Here is a 23441-nt window from a genome sequence, read left to right as displayed (position 1 = left end):
GTAGTTAGTTACGTTACGTTAGTTAGTTATATATACTATACGTAGTAACGTATATACTACACATATATATATATATATATATATATATATATATATATATAGTATAGATATATATCTGTGTCAGTGTAAACTACTTGTACCTGATGATGACAAAACCTTGTCGAAACGTTGTACATCTGCTGTTATGTTAAACTTATATTAAAGTTTTTCTTCATTACCCATTCAAGCCATCTCCAACCATTATAAAACATTGATGTTTTATTTTGTTTTTTGTCTATTCTTATAAATTGTATCTGTAGATTGTATGATAATAAAACTTTATCATATTGGAACTTGTTTAATTATTGCATTTCTCATAATTGTATCCAGCCATCTAGTGACCAAGTTTAGGATTAACCTTTTTTTTTTTGTCTGTTGTATTGGAGGATATCAAATTATAATGTTGTTAATAACTTTTATTTCAATTTAAAGTAGAAGAATTTTATATAAAATTATTTGATGGATATGTCATATGCCATGATCTGGTGTTATATTAAATGGTCAAGACATTTTACCATAACTGACCTTTGATAATATCGTGGAAAGTAGTGAAACTTGGGATGCTCTGGTTTGTAAAGAACCTGCATTTGTGCCATTGAGTTGTTTCATTTATTTATTTGCTAATGATCAGGTTTCTATATCTAAAACTGGAATTACCTGACAGATGCAGTATTGTTAAAAACATTTTTAGGGTGCTATTACATCAGATAATTCATTGTAAATATTAGATGAGGTTAGTTTTTTTTTGTTAGATTGTTAGATAAAGACGTTTTATTTCAATTTAAAAGCAACTTAAATTTTTGAAATTCTTACTAATTGAATATAATTTTCATCAATTTTTATCTGATGCTGACTCAATCACCCAATTATATGTATGTATGCTGTTGATTTAACTAATGTTTTTGGCGGTGTTTATATGTATGTATGTGAGTATATATCACGTAGGTTCTCTGCTATGCATTCGATAATGGAAGCCATGCAGAGCCTGTAATGAATGTAACCTTGAAATGGATGCCACAGCTCACAATGTTTATCATTATGTCTTATTTATTTTAGTGGATGGTATTCCTTATTGCACAAAGTAATCCAGTCTCTGAATAGACGAATGTAGTTTTAACATTTCACTAAAAGAAATAAAATTTTTCAGATCTTTTGGGTATTAGTTGATGATCATTTTAGGAATACTTTTTATAGCAATATTATAATAGATTTTAATTTAAACTTGCAACGAGTATTTTTGTTCCATAAACAAATTCACCTCCTGTAGTTTTAATAAAATAGTTTGGATTTAAAAAAAAAATCAACAACACTATTAAGAAGTTAATGGCTTATTTACTTCTCAACTTGATATGGTAATAAATTTACGACATCTAAGTATTATCAGTGACTTTTTAACACTTGTTTTTTAATTTTAAACATTCAAATACGTGTGCTGTTTAATTTCTGGCAGTGATGTAATTTCAACAGATGCAAACTTTATATTCAGGTACTTTGTTCTGAACAAAATATACGTAGTGTACAAAAACAACTGTGAAATAGTTCACTATAATTCCCGTGCTTCAAAAAATTAATTTTGAATATGAAAGTTCTATACATGTATAATTTACACTTCTCAGAGTTTAAGTAATCGTAAACCTTTAGGTATATCTATATTGTACATCTTCCTAAAGTATTTATTTAAAAAAAAAAGTTTCCGCATTTAATGAAAACTCTTGTATTTGGAGAATAGTATGTATATTCATATTTGGTCTCAAGCTCACTAACAGTTCTTCAAGGATTGTAGAAGACAACCATATATTGTGATTTTAGTTACTGTCATATTAGAGATGCATTTAAAAAAAGTTTTTTAGCCAGTTTTTGGGCTATGAGGAACCATTAAGCTAAAAGATTAACACTATAATTTCCAATGTGAATCATATAGACCCCTGTCAGCTTTTTATATGATTTGTTTTTCAAAATTAACTGTGTACCATAATTTCTCATGGGTCTATAATAACCTATTACAGTATGTTTAAAACCTGATTGCTACAAATGGTAGCATTCTGCTGTTAAGTGTAAATTAATAAAATGTTAGTTTGTTTTTTTCTTTTAGAAGTAAACTTTTGTTTTGATTAGAAGTAGTGAAAATAGCTATTATGTACTGTGAGTGTTATTTAAATCGATATAATCTTCCTTTATTAGAGCCCAACGAGAAGCTCATAGGTATCAATATGAGAGAGAAATGGCTGCCTCCATGCCATCTGGATTTGTACCTCCTGGGAATTTGCTGGCTGGTTCAAATATTGGTCCATCTGGAGTTGACTTTGACCACTCTGTTGTTAGTAAGAGGCCACGGTTAGCAGTGGAAATAAAACATCCTTTTCATCAGCCCCTCATCATTGACACTTTGGGTGCTATGGAAGTGAAAAAGGTATTTATTTATAAAAATTTGGTTGTTTATTGTATCAAAGAGGAAAAAACGTAACTGAAAATGTAGTTCATAAAATTAGTTTGTCACAACTGGTATCTTTTCATTTCTACTCTAACTGTTTTACTAATTAATCGCTAGCGTAGTTACTTTATGTAACAATGATGCATTGAAAACAATAAAAAAGTAAATTACTCTTTGTTTGAATATGATAGAATGAGTTCAAAAAATGAAAAACGAGTTTTTGTTTCTGTAGCTTTCAACAAATTTACTTTATGTTCTTGTGTTACAAGTAAAGATGCATGACCATTGGGTTTTTCATTAATGTTTGTGTGAGGGTTTTGATTTTGGAGCAAAATGGCTGCTTGTACGTGTTACCTCCGTGTACATTGATTTTTACTAGCCAAGCATGTCCTCGCTTTGCTTAACCAAAATATACTTCCCCCCCCCCCCACCCCTCTTCTCAGCAGCTGTGGACTGTACCAGCAGGTGGAGCACGTGTGTAGGTAACCTTCATACACCATGAGAAAGGAAAGATAAAAAATATATAAAACAATGGCATGTGGTTTGGCAGGTTAGTGTGAACTAGTCTTGACAGTTCTGTTTACTCAAGTGAGACCAGTTTGTTGTTAGGAGGGGAGGATAGCCTGGGGGGGTGCTTGATTAGCAGGCAAGATGAGAACCACTAGAAAAACTTGTTACACAAGTCTGTGACCCAGATATGAACTTGTCTACCCTTAACAATGGCATCCCTTATTGGGGAAAGTACTTGTATGTGTTTATTGACCTTTTTAGTTGTTGTCCTCTGTCTGACCCCTCTATCAACCAGGAAAGACTGAATGTTCCTTATGTAACCCTCTTGTTTAAAAGTTGACCTCAAAGAGGTGAACAAGGCCCGACAAAATTAACTTTTGTCTTTTTCTAAGTTCAAATCATTCTTAACTTGTTTAATAAAACCATGCCAAAGTAATTTTAAGGAACAGACTGTTTTATAAATCTAATATAACTCTTTTTAAAGTTACTCTAAAGCCTTGAATTGTTTGGCAAACAGTATATAATATTTATAAAGAAATGAATACCTTACATAAAGATTAGATATATCAGTGTTTGTGATTTTGACTGCAAAACAAAGTGTCATTTGTCAAAAGCTGATTTATAATATTTAGTGAAAAAGTGTTTTCACGACGGTACATCTCTTACAATATTTTGGAGTCAGCCAATCATAGGTTCTGAAATATCTGGTGTGTTGGAAGTTGTTATAATAAAAACTTGTACTAATGGTTAAACATGGAGATCATGCTTAATTTCTGTTACGTTAAAGAACAAAACAGTTCATTGATTGTCAAAAGATTACTAAATTCTCAGTGGAATATATTTTTTTTAGAGTCACTTAGAAGCATAATGGAAAAACATGACACTTTTTTTTATATCAAAATTACAAATGTATTATTGTGTATAATACAGCACTTTCTAAGGTAAATCAAATATGTTCAGTTGTATTCTTTTTAATCACATGCAGACCTTAGTGTATATAAAATAATTTGTTTTTACATTTTAATAAGTGTGATTACGTTATGCAATTTTATTTATATACTTTTTAGTATTTTGAAATATGCATTGTCTCTTAAGAAGAAACTATATACTAGTGTGACCCTTTCAGGAACAGATATACAACCCTCAGGTTGAAGCTATATCCCCAACATTACCAGGGGAAGATTCTAGGATTAGTCTCTCTCCTCAAAGGACATCGAAGGATGAACTTCTTCAGTCCATTAACAAGATTGATAGAGAAATAGCCCAGGTAGAGCATCAAGTGACCAATCTGAGAAAAAAACAGGTAACTTGATGATTTTATATTTGGTCGAAACCTGGCTCTAATATCGTTTGTTTCAAGAATTTCTATTTATTCATGCCTTTGCCACTACTTAGAAGCTCAGAAGTAAACATTTTGTGAATTTTACAAAAGCAAATTCCAAACTATGATGTTTAATTTTAATATGTAAAAATAAAAGGAAAATTTTTTTTTCTTTTAACATGACCTAACCAACGTAGGAGACAGATCAAGTAATGGTTTAAATGTTTACTTTAGTCACAAGCACAGAATGACCAAAGTTTTTTTTTTTTACATTTTATTATCGTGTTGATCAAAAGTTATTAACTTGTGCTAGCTGTAGCATTTGTAGGTTCGCTTCTCACATTATCTGATAATAACTTGAGAAAATGATTGACGGATTGGGGGGGGGGTATAATGTGACAATCCCACTATTTGGTGGTAAAAGAGTTGACTGTGGGTGATGTTGACTAGCTGTCTTCCTTCTTGTCCATCATTACGAAATTAAGGATGGCTAGCGCAGATAGCACGTGTAGCTTTGCGTAAAATTCGAAAAAGTTGACAAATCAAACACTCGGATATATATTATAGTAATAAACAGACAAATCAGATGTCATTGTATATTTTAAAATCTATGAACTTGATGATCTAAATTCAAAAACTTTTCTGATTTATTGAAACATTATACTTAACTGGTTTGTCTTGGTTTACAGTATGGATTTATTTGTTTTTTATGTAGATCAACTTGTTATTTTTGTTTTACAAAAACTTTAACTACAAATTTCTTATAGCAAGAAAAATCCAAACAAAAGTAATGTATAAATGTAGAAGTGTCTCTATAAAGAAAATGGATCTTATGAAAGTGCAATCTTATAATTAGCTTGTTTTTGAACCTCGTACAGTATTTTTACACTTCAACCTAACATTCATGTCCAGGCTAAGAGTTCAGTGCCAATTGTAGTCTCCATCTTGAATAGTTAACTCTAATAAAATAAAATGATGATCAATATTAAATCTTGTTCTGTTTTCATTTTATCTTTTATGTATACTTGGGTGGGGAATGAAAAGTTAAACTGTTTACTTCCAAAACCAGTAAATTCCTGTTTGCAATTAAAACCTGTTGATTGAATCGGTGGGAAGGATCTGTTAATTTTGTGTCTCTTTTAGCATACATATTCAACTAGGATTCTAAAGGTCAACTGTGTTGTGAAAGTATGTAACTTAAAACAAAGTTATATTTTGGAAAAAAGAGATTGAAAGTAATGTAAACATGCTATATAAATCAATAACATTTTAACCTTTGCATTGTTAGAACGTGTTTCAGTTCTAATAACATTTTAACCTTTGCATTGTTAGAACGTGTTTCAGTTCTAATAACATTTTAACCTTTGCATAGTTAGAATGTGCTTCAGTTCTGATAACATTTTAACCTTAGCATTGTTAGAATGTGCTTCAGTTCTGATAATATTTTAACCTTAGCATTGTTAGAATGTGCTTCAGTTCTGATAATATTTTAACCTTAGCATAGTTAGAATGTGCTTCAGTTCTGATAACATTTTAACCTTAGCATTGTTAGAATGTGCTTCAGTTCTGATAACATTTTAACCTTAGCATTGTTAGAATGTGCTTCAGTTCTGATAATATTTTAACCTTAGCATTGTTAGAATGTGCTTCAGTTCTGATAATATTTTAACCTTAGCATTGTTAGAAGGTGCTTCGGTTCTAAGATGATATCTGTTATTACTATTGTTCATTAACAAGTTTGTACAATCAATATTGAGGTAATTTCATTTGTTTACCAACCAGTTTGAAACATTATTTTAAAAAGTAGGATAATTTCAGGAACATGAGCTTCTTAGGAAAGAAAATTATGTTCTTAAAATAAGCCTCTTTCAGTTTAACTAAATGTGCATGGGTTTGGTCCATTAGACCAACCCTGGATTGGAGAACGAATACTGACTATAATTCTGAATTTTCAAAGTGTATCTACACAAAATGTCACAAGCTTTTAGTAAATTGTACAAGTCTGTCGTACACAGTCAGATGAGTTGCAAAGGTGTTTGTACTCAAGATACGTCTGTGAATTGACAAGTCAGAGTTCAAGGTGATTTTCCTGTGAAGAATATAAGTACTTTTGTTTATTGTATAGTTTGCATAACTTGTAGAACTTCTGAAATGCATATCTACAGTTTTTTCAGTATCCCTGTACACTGTATCTGGTATTTACTCTCCTTTACAAGTAATTGTTGCTAAATTAGCAGTGTAGCGTAAAACCAGTAGTTGACATCGACAACATAATACCATGTTGAATGACACACTGTAAAAGGTCATGGCTTGTGCACTTTGATCCCTATCCCCGTGCATAGGGTTAAGAAGATTTTCTCCAAATTAGTTTAGAAAGTTTGTCATCGGAAATTCACCACAAGCACATGGTGTTATTTGTTAACTTGATATAGCTGAAAGTATTTTGAAAATAAAATTCTTGTACTTTTTACAATTACATCAGTGCAAGTTCATTAAAAAAAATACTAACATTGCCAGATTAAGAGTTAATTTTCCCAAATTAAAACTGTTGTTTGTTTTTCTAAATCAACAACCCCCCCCCCCAAAAAAAGTATTCAGAATTGGATGGTTCTTTATACCAGCTACTTAAAAAGTACAAAGTCAAGCACCAAGCTGTTATCAATATTATCAGTGTTAAAAGATAGAATCTTTTGTACTGTTTTTAACTAATAAGTTTTTTTTGTCATGATGTATTGCTACTAGTCTAGTAACAAAAGCAACAATCTGATGCTACTCCTAACACGCTGGCTGAAAAGTGACTGACTTAAATGAATTACAGTGTTTGGTTTGCAGTGTCTTAATTGGGTGTTATATCTATCTCCTATACTTTCATATATTAGCTTGAAATTTTCTACACTATAATCTGTAAGGAAAGTGTTAAGATGAAAGTTTTCTGTCTTGACCAGCTTGAGTTAGAAGCAGAAGCAAGCCAGCCCTCTGATACAAGGAAGAAACCGCAAGAAGCATTGGTCTCGGAATCTAAGCAGCTCAGCATAGCTCAGTTAATTTATTCAGATAACAGAGTAAGTTCTTTGACTTGTTTAGATTTGCTCCAAATGAAATGGATGTTTTTTTGTGTTTTTTTATGAAGTTATTGAAGATTTTTTGATCAAAGTGTTTATCACAGCCTGCTGTGTGAATGTAGTGTCTTGTTGTGAAGGTGGATCTTTTCTTATAAAATGATTGGTAGTGAATACTGAATAAATTTTATATAAAAATATTTTGTTTTTAGCTTGGCAGCAATGAGAAAGTTGTGTTACTTGACTTTGAGTTAACATTTTAGAATACTTTTATTGTTCTTTTTCTGAGACAGTTGAAACTTAAGTAAAGTTGGACTTGCCCGCAGTTAAATTTGGAGATGTTGTAAGTCACTTATTGCGAGTTGTTGTTAAATGTATATATAAACATACTTTAACAGTCCCATAACATCATTTGTTGTATTTGTTTTAATTAATACACAATTATTATATACAATAAAACAGAAAATCAAAAGCTGAGTTTCTGTTAAAGAAAATTCAGAAATTATCCATATTACAATCAAATATGAGTTGTTGTCCTAGTGAATTGTACACTGTTGAACTTTTTAAATTACTTTTTCTTGATGGTGGTTATGAAAGGTTTAATAAAACATATTACTTTGAAATGTATATTCCTTAAATATGAATATTGGTGCTACAATAGCATGTGGTCCACAAAGATATTTACACTATAGCATGCGGTCTACACAGATACTATCCTCATCACCGTTTTAATGATTGCTAAATAGTTTATACCTATCCATGTTTTTGTTCAGCAAATATAATAATTTAATAAGTTGCGTGTTCCAAAAGAGTACCTTAAATTTAGGTTATAATTGTGCTGGTTTCAATTGTTGGAATTTATTTCATTCCGATTATATTTGCCCCCAAAATGTTATGTAATGGTATTTTGTATTTCATTAGTCTAAAAGTATTATTTATAATAACTAGCACCAATTGCAAATAAACAAAAGTTAAAACAGTAATGATTATAGTATCTGTGTAGACTGCACTATATAATAGCACCAGAATATTAATGTTAACAATATTAATAATAATAAAATACAACTCAAAATAACATTTTATATTCACATGTTATTCATTTTCTAGAAAAAAGCACAGAAAGCTCATGGTCTCTTGGAACATTTAGGACCCAGCATACACCTGGTAAGTGTCTGAAATTGTTTAGAACCTAGCATAAACCTAGTGAGTATCTGAGCATGTTTAGAACAGTTAGGACATAACATACACCTGGTAAGTATCTTAGCTTGTTTGGAACATTTAGGATTTAGTATACATCTTGTAAGTATCTCAGCTTGTTTAGAACATAGCATACACCTGGTAAGTATCTTAGCTTGTTTAGAACATAGCATACACCTGGTAAGTATCTCAGCTTGTTTAGGACCTTGTATACACCTGGTAAGTATCTCAGCTTGTTTAGAACATAGCATACACCTGGTAATTTTCTCAGCTTGTTTAGAACATAGCATACACCTGGTAATTTTCTCAGCTTGTTTAGAACATAGCATACACCTGGTAAGTATCTCAGCTTGTTTAGGACCTTGTATACACCTGGTAAGAATACAGATTGGACCTGGTTAGTTCTTTAGGATATAATATTACTTAATAGTTTAAAACAGACCATTTTACCTATTTATCTCTTATTAATCAAGAACCTTTGGAACAGTCAACTAAGTTTCAGTCTTGAAGTTTTGAACTTTTAATCTAATTTCGTATACTTCATTTTATCATTCTTCAATAAAATAAGATCTAGTATTATTTTCTTCTCATGTGTGTATATAGATTACAGAAAACAAACACATATGTGAGATTCAGTTGCCATGGTTGCATGCCTTTCCTGCAAATATGTCAATCTGATTCAGTAACAGATTGGTTGAAGAACTGTGTTTTTTACCAAGATACTGACAGTAAAAAAACATTAATTCTTATTCACATTTATTAAAATTTTTTTGCAATACAAAAAATTGGTATTTGAGCATTTCCATTTAATCTGTTAAAAATAAAAAATTGGTGATGATATTTTTCTTCTCTTAGCCTCTGTATAATCAGCCCTCGGACATTGCCGTGTATCATGAAAACAAAAGAAGGTAAGTGGTTATTTGTTTGGTTATTATATTAGAAATACTTTTAAGTAAAGCATGAATAACAATTTATGGAATAGAGCCTTATATCATTAACTTCTGTTGTATGTTCAATCATTTTAAATTTGTTTTTTAACCATCAATTGTTCAAAACCAGTTTATTGCCAAATGAGTGTTCTTAGGCCTAAATTGTTACCTATTTTCATTTATATATATCAGCCAGTTATATCTGTTTTATGTCCCACATGTTTTTGGTGAAGCTTATGCTTTATTGTTTTAGTTTGAAGCATTCTGTCAAAATAACTAGACAGAATGTGATCACTATTTTTGGAAGTTTTTTAGTCAGAAAAAATGATTCGATATAAAATTAAAAAAAAGGTTTTAAAATTTATTTTAACAATGATCAGAAATATAAAGTAAAAATCAGGGTAGAATAATGTTGATCAGTGAAGAGCCAGTTGTTTTCCTCCAATTCAAGTACAGATTTTACCACTGAACGCATGTGGGTTCATGTTATATGCACTTTGACCCTCAGCCATGCATATATATAGTGTTAATGCTGTAACGTTAAATTTTGAGTTATGATTAAATTAGTTTGGGATAGTTTAAAAATTAACTAAAGTTATGTATGCAGGCTGCTAGTTCTGACTTTGTGTGGAATTCTTATAAATCCTTAGATTTCAAGGAGGGTAATATTTGACGGATTTAATCCTGAAAACTGTGAATTTAAAAGAGTACCATTGTTAATTGTTTACTGGGTAAGATAATATTTTAAGTTTTGTCTTAGGAAAGAAGGAATATCTACTCTGGGTTATCGAGTTTCTTATTTTGTGGTTTGTCTAATTTTTCATCCTAGGTGATTTTTTTTTAGTATCACCAAAAATTGAAGTATATGATAACCATGGCTTGTTACAGTTTTTAATTAGAATCTAATGCTCCTGTAGATTTGACTTCTCAAACCTTTCAGAGACAACTGGTTGGACACTGTGAAACTGCCCTTTGACTAATATTATACAAAATTAATTTAGGTAGCACGTTTACCTGGCTTGGTGTACTTGGAGTATCGCTTTAATCTGTGAAAATATCTCGAGAAAAATTGGAAAATTAATGGGGGGGAAGCTAGGGATTCTTCTAATGTAAATGTTTTTGAAATCCAATAATGAATAAGTGGATTAAATTGAAGTTTAACTTTGTGTAAAAAAAAAACAGCACTTTACTGTATTTCACAAGATTGGGTCATGACCTTTTAGAGTGTTATATTCAAAATTTAATTAAACAACTTTATAATCAATGTATGTCAATAAACTTTGCATGAAAATATAACTTATAATTCAAATTTTTATATTATCTAAGTTTTAACTTCTTAATTTCAGGAAGAAATATTTCAAACAATCACAAAGTTCATTTTTCTGTGTCACGTAATGCATTTGAGATCCAATTTCTCACTTCAGAATTTTCATCCTTCTAAGAAAAGGCTGCTGCAGTTTACAGTCAATTAGAAACACAAATTAAGCATAATTACAAGTAATAACCTAAAATTTGTCAAACCAACCATTTCAACCCCTTCCCTCTCTAACTTTCTAGCTTGTTTGCTCATCAAATTTGCGCAGATGATGGATATATTTATAACCAACAAAAAGAACAGATTCTCCTCTAGTTAAATGTAACAAGTCTGCATGTTTAATAACACGTTTTTTAAACCTATTTGTAGCTTACTTAGAAAGCTGGATGAATTATAGTAGTTTTGGAACATTCTATTCAAGTTCCTGATATATTATTTGTTTTCTAAAATGCATATTTGAAAGTGACCTGAATTTGTTTTTTAACACTGAAATTTGTATGGAAAATGTCAATACTTTTAACTTGAGTAGAAACGGCTCGAGTACAATGAGTGCTAGCAATCTTCATTTATTGTTGTGCAAATATTTGTTTTAATATTGTATGTTTTAACAATTGTAGCTACTATTTTAAAACTGTAAACTTCTCAGCTTAGCCTAACGAACTTCAGTAAATTAATTGTTTAATATTACACCAGCTCAAGTGCTAGTGTGAAATATATCATTAGATCATGTGCTGTATATGTTAGCTCTCCACAAGAAACAGTTATGGACTCTCACTGTGATTTATTAACTTTGATGCAAGATTACTGCTCTAGAGTATAAAGTACAGCAATAAAACTATAAAATTAAATTAAAAGAGATGTGAAAATTTCTACAGTTTCAACTAACTGCAGTATTGTGAAGAAGAATAAAACGTTATTAATTTGCTTTCAGCTTTTTATTTCACTGTCCAGTGATTATTTCTCTACAGTTAATGTTAGGCTAGAGAAAACAAAAGATAAAATATATAATTTCACCCAAAGAAACTTTTGATGTTAGTTTAGGAAATTTTAGAGGTTATGCAAATGAAATATGAAAATCACCTTTTGTTTAGAATGGTTCAGTAAAGGTTTCAGAAATTCACAGACAAATCTTTGGTAGATATATTTTATTAAAAAATCTGTATTTTATGTACAACAGGCTTGTAATATTTACTAAAAATTTGCCAAATTCTGTGAAGATATATGTAATAAATTTAGAATTGTAGTATGTTTAGCTTCACAAATCCAAGGTTGGTCAAATCAACCAGTTTCATTCTTACAGGTTTAAACAAGAATGTGTTAATGAGTTAAGCACCTCAAAATGTTGACTAGTTTTAGGTACTGTGGTACTTAAGGTGAAATATGACATTTGAAAAAGGCTTAACTCTGTATTATACAGAATAAAAAATTGATATAATAATATTCATATTTAACCTTTTTTGGGGTTATCTCTAAGCTAGTATAAGGTCAACTGGATCTTTTTAAACAAAATTAAATTAAAATGTCGCCACCTACTGGTTATTGGGTTTAAAGATAGTTGCACCGAAAAAAGTTTAGCCTTTTGTATTTTTGTAAATTAGTAAGATATGAAAATATTGAGTAATCTCTAGTTATGTGTAGTTTACCACCTGAACTGTACAAAATTTATAGGGTGAGAAACTATTTAATTTTCTGGGTGAAAGTGACGGCATTTATCCTGAAATATTTGTATTTTATGTTTCTTTTCCTATTACATTGCTGAATCAAATTTTTCTGAGATATAATTTCAGTTGCAATTGTAAGTACACAATCAAAGACCCCTCCCCTGTGGCACAGCGGTATGTCTGCGGACTTACGACGCTAGAATCCTTGTTTCGATACCCGTGGCTGGCAGAGCACAGAGAGCCCATTGTTTAGCTTTGTGCTTAATTACAAACAACAACATAATCCCCTGTGGCACAGCGGTATGTCTGCGGACTTACAACGCTAGAATCCTTGTTTCGATACCCGTGGCGGGCAGAGCACAGATAGCCCATTGTGTAGCTTTGTGCTTAATTACAAACAACAACATAATCCCCTGTGGCACAGCGGTATGTCTGCGGACTTACAATGCTAGAATCCTTGTTTCGATACCCGTGGCGGGCAGAGCACAGAGAGCCCATTGTTTAGCTTTGTGCTTAATTACAAACAACAACATAATCAAATTATTTGTTCCAGAATTGCGTACAATGTAGATTATACAGTTTTAAAGTATTTCATAAACACCTCTGTAGAATATAATAATGAACTAACAGTAGCTAACTTTATGTTGTTTTCTATAGTTTTACATCATTGAAGAAGAAACTGTTGAATTATTTGATGAAAACCCAACAAGAAAGACAACTAAGGGTAAGATTAATCAAGAATCTGAAGTACACAGTTATTTTAAGTCATTACAAATGAATTTACACCATCTTATGTTAAATGTTATGGAAAATTCAATATGTCCTTACAAAGTTATAATGCTTATTATAATTCACTTTTCTTTTCCACTTATAATTTGGTCAGTTATCAGTTGAATATAAAATAAAAACACTTGTACTACATTTTTCCAACTGTTCTGATGTTTATTAATTTATATAGCATACTGTTTAGTTTTTTTTTTTTCAGTCTGGTGTTTTTTTCCAGGGTTATTTAAATTTTGGTGTCCTATCTTTGTCACTTGATATCTTATATCCATCCCTTTGTGGACCATTGATAGACTCTTGCTGTCTTCCTAGTTCTAGGGTTAGCAACCTAAATAACAAGAGCCGTATTTTTCAAATTTGGTAAAAACTCGACATATTGAGAGCTGCAATGCATGTAACCCCTTTTTTATAATTGGACAGTGAGAGGGTTAAAGAACTACAGATTGCTGACCCTCTTTTCCAATCTTATGTCTAGATGAATGTGCTATAAACTCTGAACTTTATCTTGAGATCACAATTCGTATCACATCTTTTATGGCAAGCTCAACCTTTTACAACTGTAACCTCTGCTTTCTCCTCTGTGGAGACTTTTTCTGGATCAGCCCAGAACCTTAGTTTTTTATCTATACACATCCTTATTATATCTTTATACTTAGTTTATCCATGGCCTATTGTTTAAGAAGTAAGATTTCCTCTCTGTCCACTACATGGATTACCAATTCACATAAACAGACTTCCTTAACTGAGTGTTTACTTCCTTATCCAGTTTTTCAGCGTATCTCCAGTCAGAACTGGAGATACCTCTTCAAATTGGGAACTTACAACTCTTAGTTTGTTGTCATGGGACTAAACAATTGTGTGTTTTGATCTGTTTGGTTTATATTTTCTCTCCGCCGTTTGGCTTTTTTGGGATCCAAACATCCAGAGGTATCTCTCTCTTTCTTCCAGTGTGAGTTTTCTAGCATATCTGAAATTAGCATTTTTATCATAAATTATAACTTCGAAAGATTTACCTAAAACTATGTAAATAAAAGGTATATGTCCTTTAAAGGCATTACTATGTGACGATGGATGACTGAAATTCTGTCAGTAGAGTGCACTAGACAAGTGATTATACCCATAATGCTGTGTGTTAGAATATATGCACAAAATTAAAGAATGCAAATAGATGACACTACCTATGAACAAAAGATTAATTTCTTGACAATTAAGAGATCTAGTTTAAGGTTTAAAAGAAGCAAGTATTTCTTTTGAGTTATATTTCACTGTTAAATGACATTTAGGGAGATAAGGAATTATTTATGTTTAGAGAGTGAGTAGAGAGAAATGTTTAACTACAACTAATGCGATGTTACAGAAATACCCGCCTTTAAGTTAGAAATGAGATATAAGTCCACTTTGAAAAATTTTAAGAACTAAAATTTTATAGTGAATATAGTTTATTACACTCATAATCCTTTACATATTTTTTACAAGATTGTGAGTGGAATTTTCGTTTTTTTTTATTTGTAGGATACTTATCTAACTGAGAATTACACCAAGCTCATGCAGGCATGGCTGAAAAAAATGGAAAAAAGAGAGAGCAGTGGTAATCGCAAGTAAGTGTAATAAGTTTTAAAGTATATTTTACTTTTGTAAAAGCATGAGATCGTGATACAGAACCCTGATAAGTTGTCACTCACGTTACAGAACTTGTGGAATAAAAAATGACAAGCGCTCTAAATTTCTGAAAGTCATGTTAACATTGAAATAAAGTGTGTATACTCTATAAAAATACATTTACTGGTTCAGAAGATACTGGTAAAAAAAACAAGATATTTGACAGCTATGGTGGGCAAAGCACATATAGCTCATTGTGTACCTTTGTGTTTAACAAAAATGAACAAACCTTCACGAATAGTTTCTTATAAAAAAAAAAAAAAAAAAAAAAAAATTTACATTTTGAGCAATCTTGTTTTATTTTTGGGGTTAGACATTTTTAAGTTTTAATTTTATATGAATTAATATTAAAAATAGAAATTTATTCAACCTTTTCAGCCCATTGTCCTGTTTTTTTGTTTTTCCAGGAGAGCAAATGATATCCTCAAGTTGTAAAATATTCTGTCTGATCTCTTCCCACACCACACCCAAATTGTCTGCGAAATAAAACTATCTGATGTGTTAAAATTTAAATTTTATTTTGCATTTGTTTTCATAAAGTAATAAAGAAAATCCAAACTCTAATTCTGATTTTCTTTCCTTCTAATGGTAATATTTATATCGGAATTAGAAATATTTAGGTTTTCTCTCAGTGCAGATGTAATATGTAAATATATGAAACAAAGCTGTAAATCTATGATCTTTGTACATTGTTTTTTTTTATTTAGTGCAAGTACTTTGATAACAGTGAATTTTTTAATTAAGTCATGTCAAAAAGTGCATAATTTTTATTATTATTATTATTATAACTTCTCCAAGGTTATAAAGCTAAGTCCTAACCAGTATACATATTTTTTTTTCAAACACGGACATTCATTAAGGGAAACAGTTCCTCAGTATGTCAAGAATTGAAAAAATCAAATGATTGTTGTTATTTCTAACAGAGTAAAAGAAACCAAACAGCGAGAGTTTTTTGAAAAGCAATTTCCTGAGTTAAGGAAACAACGTGAGGACAAAGAAAGGTTCTCTCGGGTCGGACAACGAGTAAGAAGCGAGGCTGAATTGGAAGAAATAGTGGATGGAATTCATGAGCAAGAGGTATTTGTATTACAGCTCTGTTCAAATTAGTATATACAGATCATGTAACTTTCCAGTATAACTCTTTTTATGTTTATACCAAGACTGTAATATGAAAACTTTCACAGAGTTTCTTGTATAATGGGAATTCTACAACCTTGTATAAGAGCTTAGTAATTTGGTTGTTTTGAAGTATAGACTATATACCAATCACCTGAGCACATGTATGTGTTAAAACTATAACTTCGTGTCATAAAATTAATTTGAATATATATATATATATCTTTTATTTACTTATCTTTTAATATTGTGTTTAATTACACAGTTCCCTCAGTGGCTCAGCAGTATGTATGTGGACTTGCGATGTACAAACTAGATTTCGATACCCATGGTGGGTACAGCACAGATAGCCCATTGTGTAGCTTTGTGCTATACTACAAACAATAATTACATAGTAAAAGTATACAGTTGTTTCAAACAGATCTTATAGACCATGCTTTGTAGTTCTTAAACAAATGTTTTTTTAATGATCAGGGTTCGGTATTCCAAAACATTCTGGAACTTTTTGACTTATAAAGTCCAAAAATGTCTTGATTCGTATGAGAATTGCTTAATTGGGCATGTTCCAAATAATTACAGACATTTGGTCTATTCAACTTTTGCTGTTTAATGTCAAAGCATTCTGTTTATTATTACCATTTTATTGGTAAAGAAATATGTTTGAAAAATATTGAATGTTTACTAGAAAAAGCCACATACCGTTGGATTCCTACTCCCGTAGAGAATAATAATGTGTGTGTTTAAGAGATAATGTACAAACATCATGTTTATTCTCAAAATTTATAAAATAACAAAAGTTTTTTGCTTTTCTTCACACTGCCCTTACACAAAAATATGGCACTGTCGTTATTAACACTAAATGCTTGTTCCAGCTTGAAGACAAGAAAATGAAGAGCTATGCCGTCATTCCTCCGATTCTTCTTGATCAGAGACAGAGGAGAATAAAGTTCTTAAACAACAACGGCTTCGTGGAAGATCCCATGGCTGAGTACCAACAACGGCAACTCCTCAATATGTGGACAGATCACGAGAAAGAGATCTTTCGAGAAAAATACCTTCAGCACCCAAAAAACTTTGTCTTCATAGCAAGCTATCTAGAAAGAAAGGTTATTGGAAACATTGGTGTAATATAAAAACTTAAGATTTGTTTTTGGTATACATTTCTCCTTCATAATGATAATCACAGCACCAAATATATACATATATTGCAGAAATTGTCATCTGACTTCTGAAAAGTGTCTTATTGTAAAGTTCTCTCTCTGTGAATGTTTTCATATTGTTTATTTATATTATTAATTTGTATTTTTTTAAAACTTGATTCAGAATAAAATAGCTCTGAAACATAGTTTGTAACTAGATTTTATATAAAAATTACTATAGTACTGTAGAAATAATTTATTTAATCAAGGCAATGATTCACTATCATGGCTCTTATAGAACAAATTGATATGATATAACTATGTCTCAAATAATCCAGTCAACATTACAAGAGCTAAATCAAGTTGAATTTAGGTCAACTAAGTGTTTAGTAATCCACATGTGAGATATTTTCTAACCACAGGAAATGAAAGTAATATTTTTAAAATGTTTGCAATCTGGAAAGTTTTCTCGATGAATCTGCTTCTGAGGTCTTGAAAATTTTAAACAGACTTTACTGCTTAAATTTGTTCTTAAAGTTAGTGAATAGGTTATAAATAAACATAAAAAAATTAATAAATTTGTTTCTTTACTAGAGTGTCAATGATTGTGTCCAGTATTACTACCTCTCCAAGAAAAGCGAGAATTACAAACAACTCCTTAGGAAGCACACAGTTCGCAAGAGGACTCGTCCCTTGGTCAAACCTCCATCCCATGGTCAGCCAAGCACACAGGTTGGTGTAGGATACCTGAGTGTTGTTGTGAAGTAGAACAGTTGTGTAAAACATCAATCAACTGTTAAATGCTGAAGAAATGGCTTTAATAGGCTGTGTGGTAAATCTTATCGTACCAAATTTAACCATTTTCGTATGTTTAAAATTCTAGTATTGTACCTCTAAAACGTTGTAGTTATGATATATTTATACCTTCCAGAATGTTACCTTTTTAACTGAATGGAACTATGAAGGAAATATTAATTGCATTGTAAATTAACTGTTTTATGTTTCGGATTCCCCCTGTATCTAGAGTGTCAATTTGGTTTTGGACTACTGTAAAGGATATAAGGTAGTTCTTTTAGAAGTGAAAGATGGCTCATGCACATTTTTAAGAAAAAGAAACATTATTAAATTAAATTTTCTTTCACCATTGTCCTTATAATAACAAAAAATGTACTGAAGTGGAAAGCAGGTAAACATTTACAGTAAAAACTACAAAATTAGCTTACTCTGGTTACATCTTGTAGAATAACATAACAGCAACAAACAAAATATTTTTACACTCTTAAAACTTACAAACGTAACCATCATTTATATGGAAAAGCTTGCTTTTTTGGGGACAAAAATTATATCTGGATGTTTTTCAAAACTACTGTACACTGTACAGTTTCCCGATGCACTTGTTTTATACTTGAATAACCATGAGTACTGAAGACTACAAAATGTTATGAAGTTTTTCTGCGGACATATGCTTTGTGTTCAAATGCATTTTTGGTTATTCCTCTTTCTAGCCACCTGTCACCTTTGTGACAACTACAGCCACCTTAGCGTTGACAGCAGCTGGCAGGAATCTCGAAATGTCTACAACATCTCTGGATACAACTACTTCTAATTCCACAGTTGACAGTGGAAATAAAAATCAAGAAGGAACTGGAGGTATGAATGGAGTTGTGAGTATCCCTGATGGTCAAACTGTTGAAATAGTAAAAGGCATTTTGAGGACAGGTGATAGTAGGTAAGTGAAGTGAATCTTGTCATATTAAGATTGTTTGTTTTCCTCAAAAATTTGCTAATATAGATAGAAATATGAGTATTAGAAACTTTTAGATTAATTACTTTGCTCATTTGTAGATCATAAGGTTGTGTGTAACACTTGTATGTTTCTCGTATAATATTATGCATACAGATGGATCAAAGTGTGCATGTAATAGCCTTTTCACAGTTACGTTGAAAATTTAATTAAAGAATTTTATTATCAATGTATGTCGGTAAACTTGACATATAAACACAGTTTATAAGTCATATTTCTAGTATTATCTATGTTGTTAAACTCCTTTCTGTCATTTGACACATCTTGTGCTTTGAATTCCATTATATATTTTTTTTGTTCTTTGTATAGGTTCCAAAGTGTCTAACCAATTAGAAACACAAACTGTAGATAGTGGCAGGTTAGCATATAAAATTTGAACCTCCTATTTTCTCAATTTGCTGAGATATCATTAATTTATCAAACCTAAACATCTTATCATAGCTTTCAAAGGAGTTATCTGCACCAAGTTTCTATGTGATGGGCGTGTTTATATTCAGTAGGTAGAGCATTTTGTAGTGTATTGAACTCGTATTCATTTGTTTAATTTTCATGGTCAGAGATGTTGGTTGAGTAAAATCATTGCTCTGAGCAATAACAGAATTTTTTAACATTCTTATAGCTTGGTAGAAATATAGTTTTAAAACATTCTATTCTAGTGCCTGATACATTTTATTTTATTATAAAATGTATCCTTGAAAGCTACATTAATTTCTTTTGGACAAACAACGTGGTGAGCAAAAAGTAGAGTTACCGAAGCATGGTATCTGTGTGCAAGTGGTCTGAACACTTAAAGGAGTTGTGAATTTCTTGTTTTTATGTATCTTTTTTATTTTTATTATAAATAAAATGAAAAAATTAAAAACTTGTTAGGTTAGATAACAAAACGTAATTTAAAAAAAAATTAAGTTTCATGAGATCAGCTCATCCTATTTGTATCACATGATTACAACTTAATCATTTGTTTACACTAAGCTCTTCCACTAATTTAGTGCTTTTCACTAGAGAGAAGATCAAAAGTACAGTAAAGTAATAAAACTAAAAGAAAGCAGATGTGAAAAGGTTAGAAGCTCGGGCTATTAGGATAAGTTATTGTAATATCTGTTACAATCTGCAGTCATTTTAGAAAAAAAAAGGTATTATTGATTTTGTTTTGCATTTTTCAACTTTTCACTAAACACTGATTTACTACAATTAGTGTTAGAATAGAGAAAATAAAGAAGGTTGGTTCTAAAGGTTTTGCAAATGGAATATGAAAGTTTTAAGATGAAGTATTTCTATTCACAGCATGAAAATGAGACTGACTCAGTAAAGCCATTGTAAATTTACAGATAGATCATGAGTATAAATACTTTCTTTAAAAAATCAGATTTTTTTACTAAAAGTTGACCAAATTTCATGAAAAAGCTCTCGGTATGTTTTAAGAGTTGTATCACATATAGTTTCCTGGTTATATGGTAGCTACAAGTTTGGTTAACCTGAACAAGCCAGTATGCATAGGGATAATTAAATAAACTTATATGCTGGTTTCTTGTCTTGCTTTGATTTGTTTGTAAAGTGTGTGATTAATTTTTAGTGATACATTTGTATTTAGACCACAACATTTAAAGTATATGCATTTTTATTACTGTTTAAGTAAATTATGAAGTTGGGTAAATACACATTTTTGTGATATTAGTGCTAGTTCTCCTTAAGACATTTTAATTCTTCAATTTATTTATTTTTGTGTGTGATAATGTGAAATATTCATTAACTGGTGATCAAAAGTAAAAAGAACATGATAAGTGTAAGGTGATTTGAGCCTTTCTTAAAACCTATCTAACAGGTTTGTTGTGTGATAGTACATGAATAAATTGAAAACAAGTCAGTTTTTTTTGGGGTGGTTGTTTACACCTAATAACAGATTTATTGATGGGTAGAATAGGTTTCTTAAAGTTTCACTATGTATTCCATTCTTCTTCAAGTGTAAAATATGAAAACTTTCGTATTCCAGTGAACTGCAAAGTAATGAAACTGCAAAAGATCTTGGAGATAATAACAACTTTCAGAGTAAGTTCTTTTAATATTAGACTTCTCTTTTTAGATGCACTTTAGTAACTGTTATTAGTTGAGTAATTAAGTTATCCTACATTGTTCAGTGAAATATCACTAAATGTAATGATACAAACAGGTGCGTGTCCTGAAAGTTTTATCTTCATCACTCTCATGTCTTTAAATCAGCCATAACTCTTTCTATAGTGTTCGATGAAATTCCACCTAATATGTGGCAACGATGCTATTTAATTTAAAGTGAATTGACGAGCAACAATTATAAGCATAATGAAGTAGTTCATTTTTGAGGAACATACTATATGTTTCGGCAGAACATTGGTCTGTTGAAATATTTTGTATGTTTCCAAAAAACAAACAACTTCATTGTGCTTATAAATTATTTTGTAAATTTACTATTATATTAGCAAAATGTGCTTCCATACACAAGTATACTTTTAAGTGCTGGACGTGAGCACTTTGGTTGTGAGTTGTTGATCATTTTGAATATTTTTTTGGAGATTATAGAGTTGTCATTTTAGAATTGTAAATAAAAATTATGTTTGGTTAAAATGAAGTTAGTGATCTAGTTAGTTTTTATTATTTGTGGAAGTTCTTTTTCTGATTTATTATTATTATGGATGTGTAAACAATTCTCAACAGTAAACTTTCAGCTAACTATTCTTTGCTTTCCATTCAAATATGGGCCAGGTGGTTAGGGCACTTGACTCGCAATCTGAGGGTCGCGGGTTCAAATCCCAGTCCCACCAAACATGCTCGCCCTTTCAGCCGTGGGGGCGTTATAATGTGACGGTCAATCCCACTATTCGTTGGTAAAAGAGTAGCCCAAGAGTTGGCAATGGGTGATGATGACTAGCTGCCTTCCCTCTAGTCTTACACTGCTAAATTAGAGATGGCTAGCACAGATAGCCCTCGTGTAGCTTTTCGCGAAATTCAAAACAAACAAACCATTCAAATATGAAATCTGGTTGTAAAAAATATTGAAATTCACCTTGTAGTGAGTAATCAAGCCATTCACTTATTAAGCATAAATGCAAGATTTAAGGCTTGAATTATTTATAATTCTTTAAGAGATTGTACGTGTGCATCTCAGAATAAACAGCAGTTTCTAAGAGATTTTCTAATATTATAAACTTTTCTCATGTGAAATAAAGAACTTCCATAATTTGATAAAATAACTGTATATTACATTATAGTAAATTTACATTTTGATTTAATATCGTCAGGTGAACACATCTGAAACAGTTTGATTTTATCTAACACTGTGTATCCTGTTGTTTATGATGTTTCTAATTTTCAACATTCTGGCAAGGTGAACACATCTGAAACAGTTTGATTTTATCTAACACTGTGTATCCTGTTGTTTATGATGTTTCTAATTTTCAACATTCTGGCAAGTTTGTTTTGTACTGATGTGTGCATTCTGGATGTTAAAGTGTTCTATTTTTGATGTTTAATTGAAAATTATGATATATTACTTTTAATCCCTCTTAAGTAGTTAAGGAGAAAATTAATTTTGTCTTCTTTTTGAAGGTATGATTGCGGGTGAAATAAGATTAAGTAGGGCTTGTGTTTTTTCTGTCCTAGATGAATCCTACTACAACTGTTATTCGCTGTTTTGGTTGTGAATAAACAGTGATAAATAGATTTATCTTTCTCATTTTGTTTTTATAGGTAAAACCAGTGAACTTAAGACATGTGCTGTCTGTCGGATAGTTATTGACAACTTAAGTCAATCCCAGCCTTTGACCAAGTCTAACTGTGATTTGTTTGGTTTGAAGGAAAACTATATATCCCCTGACATGCGTATTTGTTCATCTTGTCAGTTCAAGTCTGTGAGGAGAAGGTACGAATAATATGCATTGCAAACTTAAATATAAATAAAGTTAAAGCTAAATATAAATAAAAAAATATATATTCTTGGTAAAAATGTATTTTTTTAGACATTTAAATTAGTTGTTTTTTTTCTGACTGACCTAAAACCATTAAAATTTTTAAGAGAGGAGCTAAAAAAGTTAAAAATATCTGTGATGTTTAATATTTCCTTTTCTAAAGCTAGTTTATTATACATGTAGTAAGTTTTTTTTTCTTGTTAATTGGTGAATTCCAAGTAATCTTAGTATTTCCTTGTTCACCCAGATAAGTAAAACTGATCCACAATTAATTTTCTTTTTATTAAGACTTAATCCTGTGTAACATCTAGATTTGTATTAATGAAAACTTGTTTTTTGTGTATTTCAGAATTCTTGGTATTTTATAAGTTCATGTTATTGTTAATATTAAAAATTAGTATATGGTAGTGTGATATGTGATTGGCTGTTCTTGGATATTTTAGTTTGGTATTAACACGGTACAGTTGTGACTGATTGGCTGTTCTTGGATATTTTAGTTTGGTATTAACACGGTACAGTTGTGACTGATTGGCTGTTCTT

The 23441-nt window shown here is 30.8% G+C and overlaps 1 protein-coding gene across 8 annotated transcripts in view; it reads left to right on the top strand.

Moving 5' to 3' along the window:
• The window catches only part of LOC106462725, an 81872-nt gene that overhangs the window by 47538 nt on the left and 10893 nt on the right, over nt 1-23441 (top strand). For 7 of the 8 annotated variants that reach the window (XM_022390055.1, XM_022390059.1, XM_022390054.1 and 4 more), the window contains 13 exons: nt 2221-2449; nt 4107-4283; nt 7247-7363; nt 8468-8524; nt 9413-9465; nt 13120-13186; nt 14758-14843; nt 15828-15981; nt 16893-17126; nt 17754-17891; nt 18665-18888; nt 20954-21009; nt 22684-22855. In XM_022390055.1, coding sequence (XP_022245763.1) covers nt 2221-2449; nt 4107-4283; nt 7247-7363; nt 8468-8524; nt 9413-9465; nt 13120-13186; nt 14758-14843; nt 15828-15981; nt 16893-17126; nt 17754-17891; nt 18665-18888; nt 20954-21009; nt 22684-22855 — 1764 coding nt within the window. The remainder of the gene's footprint in view (nt 1-2220; nt 2450-4106; nt 4284-7246; nt 7364-8467; nt 8525-9412; nt 9466-13119; nt 13187-14757; nt 14844-15827; nt 15982-16892; nt 17127-17753; nt 17892-18664; nt 18889-20953; nt 21010-22683; nt 22856-23441) is intronic. The other variant, XM_022390060.1, reaches the window with a different exon arrangement.

The sequence above is a fragment of the Limulus polyphemus genome, unplaced genomic scaffold, assembly GCF_000517525.1.
Source record: "Limulus polyphemus unplaced genomic scaffold, Limulus_polyphemus-2.1.2 Scaffold1233, whole genome shotgun sequence".
Classification (NCBI taxonomy): domain Eukaryota; kingdom Metazoa; phylum Arthropoda; class Merostomata; order Xiphosura; family Limulidae; genus Limulus; species Limulus polyphemus.
The sequence above is the reverse complement of the archived record's forward strand: the minus strand, read 5'-3'. Positions and strand labels throughout refer to the sequence as shown.